The 9,097-nt window shown below is 34.0% G+C and overlaps 2 protein-coding genes across 2 annotated transcripts; both read right to left on the bottom strand.

Annotated features, from left to right (window-relative positions):
- Positions 1-1,305: 1,305 nt before the first annotated feature.
- Positions 1,306-3,759, bottom strand: LOC113743804 (uncharacterized). Its single transcript, XM_072048736.1, has 2 exons — positions 3,297-3,759; positions 1,306-1,597 (listed from the first exon to the last, which is right to left on the bottom strand). Exons 1-2 carry the CDS (start codon positions 3,618-3,620, stop codon positions 1,421-1,423), a joined length of 501 nt encoding a protein of 166 aa, XP_071904837.1. The 5' UTR covers positions 3,621-3,759; the 3' UTR covers positions 1,306-1,420.
- A 1,723-nt stretch (positions 3,760-5,482) lies between these two features.
- LOC113687801 (uncharacterized) lies at positions 5,483-8,678 on the bottom strand. Its single transcript, XM_027205323.2, has 2 exons — positions 8,210-8,678; positions 5,483-5,962 (listed from the first exon to the last, which is right to left on the bottom strand). The coding sequence occupies exons 1-2, from the start codon at positions 8,531-8,533 to the stop codon at positions 5,807-5,809; spliced, it is 480 nt and encodes a 159-aa protein (XP_027061124.1). The 5' UTR covers positions 8,534-8,678; the 3' UTR covers positions 5,483-5,806.
- Between the last annotated feature and the right edge of the window lie 419 nt (positions 8,679-9,097).

Here is a 9,097-nt window from a genome sequence, read left to right as displayed (position 1 = left end):
CTCCATAATATTTTCTTGCCTAGTTAAAAGGAAATAGAAATGGTCATGTCTTAAGAATGCTATAACCACAATAATATAGTTAAACATGCAGATAACAATTGCAATAAAGCAAAAAAAAAAAAATTTATCACTTGAAAATTTTGGGTTTAGAATAGTTTAAACTTAAAAAAGAGAATAAGGTGGGGAACCACTACTTATCCACTCTAAAAGGAAAAAAGTAAAAAAAAAAAAAAAAAAAGTGAATAAGGAATGAGGAAAAAAGTAATAATTGTGTCCAGAGATCAACAATTGCTTTTGACGAAAATCTGATGGAGTAAAAGATGAGAATTATGTGAATCTCTAAAGCTCAACAACACACTTGAGACTTTGTCTACTTCACAAAAGGAATACTAGCAGACGAGAGCATTAAAGTAGCATTCAATGAATAGGTAATTACCTCCATTTCGAATTAGCTTAATTGTTATTAACTTGTTATTTCTTTTCATTAGAAGAAAAAGAGGAGAAAAAGGGTCAAATTTTGCTCATTATGCTATTTGTTTTCTTTTGAATAGCACTTTACTACCGGAGAATTGATTTGAGGCTGTAAGACCAAAAAGTTATGTTTTAGTAAGAGCACATAAGAGTCCGAAGACCCTAGCAGTAACAATGAGTAATAATTTCCAATGGGCTAACGGCATGTTGTAACCAAACAGTGGAATAAAAAAAATATATCTTTCCTAATGTTTTGTTACAATTAGTCTTTCCTACACTAACTATATATAATGACAACTATACGAAATTTGAATTTGAATTCAAACTTTTACACATATATCATGAATTCAATGATAAAAGTGTATACAGTATTAGTATATAACATTTAATCGTTATTTTAGCCCGAAAAAACAAAAATAAGTCCCTTGAAAATGCAAAGAGTATTTGACATCATATTCATATGGGCAAGGAATCCTGGTCCTCTCATTGTTGAATCATTTTGTATGCTGGTTCAGTTTACTTCAGTTTAGCCTGCAACTGCAATCCATTAGGGTCAGAGATTATTAAAGTCACGACAGTTGGGCCTTAGTGATTATTCAGCATTTTATGAAACTGCTTTCCAGAGCAAAGAAACTTGAATTCAAGAACGTAGTTGCACCTTTACAAGCACAAACCAGTTAAGCAAACATTTCTGAGCAACTTGCTGGGAACCTGCCTTTTCCAATGTTTTTTGCGAAAACCAAAAATTTCAGCTACTTTTTGTGGTAGCTTATCTCAATCTCATCATAGTTTGTGCATAAATTTTGTGAACTGATAGGTGATACACTTGAAAACTTCAAAAATGCATAGAAGTCATCTTATAGGACACGCAAAATTCTGGAGAAAAACAGTTTGCAGCAAACTCTAGACCAAATTGAACAAACCTAGAACACTTCGAACTACAAAGAATTTAAACCCTCTTCTTCCTATTGGTTACAGGTCTTTTGCCCGTTGCAGAAGATTTGCCCGGATGCGACAGCAGACCACGTAAAATGGCTATAACAGATAGACCCAAAAATGGTGAGTAAATCCTTATCAGTGTATCAGACGCCTTCCCAGATGCTGTTAATTCTGCCAGTATCACAACCTGCATTGCATGAAATTCATCAGAAAATGGAACAGGAAAGATAGGTTGTCTAAATTGTGCTCAATGTCATGGCAAGCAAGTTTTCTCGTCTCCCTCAAAAAATTAGGACAGATAAATAGGAGTAAAGATGTTAAGGAGGTTAGAAGGGTTTAGCCACAGCCTGTGCGCAAAAGATGTATTTGACGGGGAACTTATTGAGACCCTAACTCGAGCTCCTGATCTCTTCAACATATCTTGAAATAAAAAAAATAAAAAAAAAAATCTTTTTCACACAAGCATGCTATAGCATTGCTTATGACATTTGATAGAAATTTATCTCAGAGATGAGACATCACAACCAGAAATCTCCATGACCTCAAGAATGGTCTGTCTACATCTACATCTATCATAGGTCTGAGTTCAATCCCACCCTTGACTTCCTTAACCTTCCCCTCCCCGCCCCAGTCCTAGCCCCTGCCACACGCATCCGCCTGGAATAAGGAGGAGGAAGAATGGCTTTGGTAGTAAGGCAACAATAAGAAAAGCAACTAGAGAGTTAGCATACATAGAGAGAAGCATACCCATAGCTATAATCTCTTCTCAGTGCTTCCAAAGAGCTTGAGCATATTGCTAAACTATATCCAAAATCAGAAAAACCAAAAAATGCTAAAGAGAGATCATTTATCCAAAAGTAAAAGCTAAAATCTTGCTCCAAATGTGGCAAAAGCACCTAGTTTGGACAAGGGTCAACTGGCCACAACTGCTGGCCTGAACGCACATTAACTATTTCGTTGAATTAAAAAAATAAAAAATAAAATTTTGCTTGAGATTGATCCCTATATACATACATGCAGTGAAAGTATTACTTTTGCATATTCACGTGCACATACACACACATACCTAAGTATGTAAATGTACATAATTAAATTGTTTTCTTGCTTCTTGAGGAAGACTTTACTAAAACAGAGAAGCGAGTAAGCTTTGGAGATGAAAATTAGCACTAAATAGCCAGCCCGTGCTTCCAAAGTTTCTCAAGATGCCCACAGGGATGAAACTCAGTGTTCCCTACTCACTCAATAATCTTGCTCAGAATACTTTTGGGCTATCTATTATTAACTACTAGAGTCACTAAGAACATAATGCCTGGTGAACTTCCAAAATTGATTGAATACAAGTCTTGACTTATGTAGCTTAAGATTCCAAGATGATCAAGAATGCAGGACCTCGTCTCAAAATTTCAAGTCACAGAAAGTTTCAAATCAGATTAAAATCTCAAGAACAGATTCACAATACCAACATTTATAGCTTTGCTACTAAATTCATTCACTGCTAATATCACTCTACAATAAGAGTCTAATTTTGGCTACTGAAAGCAAATCAGACTCAAAGTGAACCAAATTGTTCCTTTGTCATTGTTCAAACGTAAAAACTCCATCTTTCTTGAAGATCCAATCAGAACGTAAAATCGTCAGCCAGTCAAGATATCCTCTGCAATGAGTTTGTTCCTTGAACTATGACATCTCTCAAGATTATCTAAGCATTTCCTGATCCCATAACACATTGGCATTCAATTTAACAACCCTTCTGAAGTGATATAACAGATCCCATTCAGATCAATTCATTTTTTTATGATTAAAAAGCTTAGCAAAATATAATTCTCATATGAAAAACAAAAAAAAGTAAGCCAACATTCACCAAAAGCATACATCTAAGAGCTTACCATTGCAGTTGAAACTGATGATCCATATATCAAACAGGTTGTGTTCAACCAAGGTTTTGAAGCCACAAGCCCGTAAAGACAAATCAAAGCAAGAGGCCATTGGAACACCAACTCAAGCCAAACAAGGCCCACAAAGAAATGTGGCTTCTCAGCAACCAAATAATCCCCAAATTCTGTGGCATACCAACTTTTCAAGTCAACCAAGAAGGTGGGATAAAGGTCTGAAGGAAGAATTGTCTGTCCATCAATAAGAGGAGCTGCCAAGGCAACAGTAAGGAAAAAGAGGAACAGTACAGCATCTGTGAGTTTGCTAACCACTCCCATTACTGATTCTGTTGGATGATTTTTCTTTCTTGGGCTGAGGAAATGTTAAGGTTGTTATGACGGGTAAGGGGGTGTTCTGTTTTCGAGATTCTTGAATCTTCGTGGTGGGACTTCTGGCAGTGTTCTATTTGGTTGGTTGCCAGTGAAAGGGGGATCTGGAAACTGGAGAAGTTGACAACTCAACTGCGTTGTAGGAAAACTTCTAACTGTGTTGCGATGGGCCCTTGTGTTTTTCATTATTTGTTGTTTATCCCCATACGGTTTCTTTTTATGCCAACCATACCCCTTCTAAGTTCTAACATCCTTTTCTTGAACCCTTGAATTGTTGGGGTTGAGGGTTTCTTGTCCAATCAAAGGAAATAAAAAAATTGTGTAAATGGAATCAACTTTGTGATGTGATTCAAAGTGCCATATGATATAATGTATAAAGTAGATATAAAAAAGCAATTGCAATGTATTATAAGTTGTTTTGAGAAGAAAGATATTCATAGTTATATATTGAAGTCTATTAATATTAGTCTCAAGTATACTCCAACATATGGAATATGCAGTGTGTCCATTTCAAAGATGTGGAATTACACTCCCAAGAACCTTGTGATAATGCACTTTCACATGCTATATTTTGGTGTGCGTGCACATGTATATGTGTGTGTATGTGTATTTATTAGGAGACAACATTTACCTCAGAGTGCATATGACAAAATAGAATTTAACTAGACTGAGAGAAGTATAATTTGTTCTAAATTTATGCAAAAATTAAGATTAAAAGTTAATTCAAATTATCCGATACACAAATCGAGCTCAACTCAAATAAAGTTCGCTCGATTTTAGTTCGTCAACTAATCAGACCAAATATGAACAACGTTTTGATTCGGTAAATTTTCAAATTTGATTGAAACTTCACTCAATCACCATAATGTTTGAGATTTACATATAAAATATTCAAGTAATTTGAATTTGACTCAAGTTTAACTCGATAAAAATTTGTTTAAATTCGACTTGATCGATTAACAAGCCAAACTTAAACATAATGTCAAATTCGTTAAAATTAACAAACAAACTTGAACACTAGTATTCAGCTTGGTTAGACCTTTCTTGTTTTTGGCTAGATTAAACTTGATAACACCCGTAACAGAAATTAACAACAGTGATAGGACCAATTATCAATTGAAAAATAAATTTAGTCTTGTTGGTTTAATAATAAAACATTCATTATTTAGAGAACTGACATTAATTCTAGTAAACTAAATTATTGAAGCCTTGAAATTTAAGGAACCTATTTACTTTCTTAGCCCCATACTCTGGAATTACATAATGAGCATGGTCCTACTCCTATCTTGGATATTCAAAGATTTAAGCCATCTTCTTCGTACTCAATGCAGGCCTTTGGTGGATTGCTGAAGATTTTGCCAGAATATGGAAGCAGACCCCGTAAGAAGGCCAGAAGAGCGAAACCCACAAATGGGTAGTAAAACCTAAACAACTTTTGTGATGCTCTCCCGGACCCCATGAATTCGGCAAGTATTGCAACCTGCAACAATCATATTGAGTTTATATGCTATTGATTTTTATCCCAAAAAAAAAAAAGAGTTTAGATGCTATTGAAATTTTGCTACAAATGTTGTTTTACTGTTTGGCTCAAAGAGAACAAGCGACAGAACGTACTGTTCTGACTGATTGTCAATACTCAGCCAATGTATATATATGGTTGGAATCATCGAGTTCTTGTGTTTCGAATTCCAAATGGAAATGGAATTAATAACTTTGTATTACCTGAAAATGCCACCTTTAGAGTAGTCGGCCACCACCAGGAAGAGCGTTCTTGGGTGCAGGTCAAGGGAGACTTGCACTCATCTCCAAGATTTTCTGAAAGTTTCACCAACAGGTGCAAAAATATTCGTTTGGTCCGGTGATGATTCAATCCACTCCGATTCTCCCTTGACCCATTTGGGCCCATTCCCTCCCCCTTAATATAGAGTAGAAGTAGGAGCCGAATTTTTCTATCGTGTCGACAAAAAAAAAAAGGATAATTTCCTGGAAACTTAAAACAACTTTAACAATTCTAGTGCATGACATTTATTTTCTGAATAACCTAAATTATTGCACTCTGACCCTGGAATCTTATCAATGATCTCGATTGTTTGACGTTCTCAATTTTCCATGAATCTAAGCCTTCTTCTTCTTGTTCAGCACAGCTGTTTGCCAATTGATGCAGATGTGCCAGAATATCGTAGCAGACCACGTGCAAAGGAAAGAACAGCAAAACCCAAGAATGGGTAGTAAAACCTTATCAGCTTCTCTGATGCTCTCTTTGACCCTATCAATTCTGCTAGTATTGCAGCCTGTAAATGCTTGAAAGATGTCAGGAAACCTTTTCTGCTTCATACATAAAAAACATAATACTGATTCTAATTTTATCATCGTTGCAATAAGTAGTCAACAACATCACATAAAAGACATGTATACCACAAGCCAATGTGATACTGAAAACATGTTTGTAACAGTAATCCCTTAACAATATACAAAGAAAAATTATGAGATCTTTGGTGCAAAAATTGCAGAAATTACTGCTGAGATGATGCTTGAAATAAGAATTCAAAAACTAAAGTAAAAGATGATATGTCAAGAGTATTGTGAAAATTATACAGTTTAAACTTTAAAGAATGGCTTACAAAATTGATGTTCTGATGATGTACCAGACACCTATTTAAGACAAGTTAGAAGATGATTAACATTGCAGGCCTGATCAAAATTTCTTATATGTGGATGTTGAAAATTTGAAGGGGTCCGGATGTAAACTTTTACGGGGATCCAGATCCACCAAGGAGAGCTACCACTCTCTAAGTGGATACACATAAAAAAGAGATAATTTCAGAAACCCCCCTTGAGGTTTCTAACAATTTCATTACCTTTCTCTAAAGTTTTGAAAATATCACTTACCTCCCTTATTGTTAATATGGGATCCAATGCTCACATTGTTATCGTGAAATGACTCTACTATCCTTATACCTCAAGATATTTACACACATTTGTGGAGAGAAATAATCAACACATTTACTAATTAAATTAACCATAATTTGGAATTCAAAAAACAACTAATTTGCTATATAAAAGGGAATTAATACTAGGTGCACTTTTTCTATTAATGTACTTGATAGATAAAAGGAATTATATATGATATACCTGATAAATCAAAGGATTCAAATATGAAAAATAATTAAGCCATTTACAAGCTAAAATAACCATAATTTGATAATATTAGAAAACTTAATTTGGAAATAGAAAAGGACTCCAATACTAGGTTAGTTTGCTATATACTTGACAATTAAAAGAAATTGGACGTGAGGAGACTTCGGTTCCATTGTTTCTGCTTATTACCATGGTGATAACAAAAGTCTTAAGTTAAAAAAAAAAAATTGTCTTGTTAAATTTCGAAAGTTGTTACCTTTTGGTTGCAAATGATGAAATTTTTTTTATTAATCATATGTAATAACGACCCCATAAGTGAAATAATAAGTTCGATCGAATAATTAAATTAATTACTATTATTATAGGTGAAGGGCACTTTTGGAATCAAATGACACCTAAAATTATTTTTTTATTTTTTTTTGAATTGGGATAAATTGTTACAAGAATATAGGTTTCAAGAGAAGTTAGTAATATTTTCAAAACCTCAAGAGATGGCAGTGACACTATCAGAAACGTGAGGGGAGTTTTTTGAAATTATCCCTAAAAAAAAAGAAGAGAAACAGTAGTTATCTACGTGGAAAGTAATTTCTCATGAGAACCACTTGCTTGCATGTGTAATCTCACTCTATCCCATCATAAAGAATAAATTGCTAAAGTAGACTGAAAATTATTTTTTTTACTTTTTTTTGAATTGGGGCAAATTGTTACAAGGATATGGGTTTCAAGAGAAGTCAGTAATATTTTCAAGAACTGCAAGAGATGGTAGTGAAATAATCAGAAACCTAAGGGGAGATTTCCGAAATTATCCCTAAAAAAAAAGAAAGAAAGAAAGAAACAGTAGTTATCTTATCTACATAGAAAGTAATTTCTCATAACAACCACTTGCTTGCATGTGTAATCTCACTCCATCCCATCATAAAGAATAAGCTGCTAAAGTAGACTGAAAATGACTAGTGTACAAAAGATCCATGCTGAAAAATTTACCACGAATTACTTGTGAAATTATGAAGCAGTAAAATATTTAAAAAATTTAGTAGTAGACTAAACATCCAACCATTAACAACAAAACATTATTAACTTTGTAGTATTATACTATAAAGAACTTATATATAAAGTGGGAATGAGTGGTGAAATTTGATGGTCTTTGGTCCTCCATGTGCAAATCACGTGAGATGCTTTCTTCCATTTTGCTCTTCTTTTTTCTTCTTATCCTTTTTTTTTTGGGTTATTTTTTTTGTTCATCCAGGCAACCCACTTTTCCAACTTTCTGATGGGAGTTGATGGCTTACATAATTATCAGATCACCGCCATTAACAACAAAACATTATTTTACTGGTAAAAAGAGGGAGTAATTAACTAAATATAAAAGGGGAATCATGTTTTGATCAGCAGAAGCATACCAGGCTAGTCAAAAAGGAGGAACCATAAATCAGAGACGTAGTACCGAACCAAGATTTTCCAGCTGCAATGCCATAAACACACATCAAAGCTACTGGCCACTGGAAGAGAAGCTCAAACCATGCAATTCCAACATAGAAATAAGGCATCTCAAAAACCAGATAGTGGTCAATTTGTTTGAAGAACCAGCTCTTTAACTCGATCAAGAACTTGGGATATAGGTCTATAGGAAGAATTGTTTGGCCATCAATAAGTGGAACTGCAATTGCTATAATGAGGAAGTAGATGAAAAGTGCAGAATCAATGAGCCTTAGGGGTGCTCCCATATTGCTTCTTCTTGTTTAATTTGTTAGCAAAGGGTAATTGAATAAAGGGTTCTGAGCATCGAATGATCTTTCTTCTAGTTTCTTGATTGGAGATCGTTAGATGGTTGACTTTGGAATGAAAAGGGATCTGAAGGAGGAAGGTTAAGCATTTCAATGGGGTGTACTAGACCAACTTGATTGTACTTAATTTAATAATTAATTGTAACAAGAAAATTTGTTGAAAATGACATACTTTACCTCTGAAATTTGAAGAGCTTCAATTTGGACCATAGACAAATATTGGTAGAGGATTGAACATATGCTATTGCTTTTGCAGTAAGCAGAAAAATGTCTAATCGGATATATTGGTTAAACTATTGAACAAAAGAAAGAAAGAAATCCTATTAATGTCCGTTTGGAAGGTGAGTTTTTTGAGAATTTGTCTAAAACGTTACTGTAGTTTACTGTAAAAGTTTTTTAAAAATTTTTTAAAATGTGTAGATTTTTGAATATTTTGAAGTGTGTAGTTTAAAAACTTTAAGAAATTTTTTGAGGTTACTGTAGTTAAAGTTTTTAAAAAATTTG

This window comes from Coffea arabica, chromosome 5e (assembly GCF_036785885.1).
Source record: "Coffea arabica cultivar ET-39 chromosome 5e, Coffea Arabica ET-39 HiFi, whole genome shotgun sequence".
NCBI classification, from domain to species: Eukaryota; Viridiplantae; Streptophyta; class Magnoliopsida; order Gentianales; family Rubiaceae; genus Coffea; species Coffea arabica.
Note: the sequence above shows the minus strand (reverse complement) of the source record. Positions and strands in the feature narration are given on the sequence as shown.

Bases quoted from the DNA above. Each gene is read 5' to 3' on its own strand.
- LOC113687801 (XM_027205323.2), bottom strand. From the start codon at position 8,533: ATGGGAGCACCCCTAAGGCTCATTGATTCTGCACTTTTCATCTACTTC. The intron at 5,963-8,209 runs GTATGCTTCTGC...AAGCATTTACAG, and splicing joins CCTCCTTTTTGACTAGCCTG to GCTGCAATACTAGCAGAATT.
- LOC113743804 (XM_072048736.1), bottom strand. From the start codon at position 3,620: ATGGGAGTGGTTAGCAAACTCACAGATGCTGTACTGTTCCTCTTTTTC. The intron at 1,598-3,296 runs GTAAGCTCTTAG...CATGCAATGCAG, and splicing joins CATCAGTTTCAACTGCAATG to GTTGTGATACTGGCAGAATT.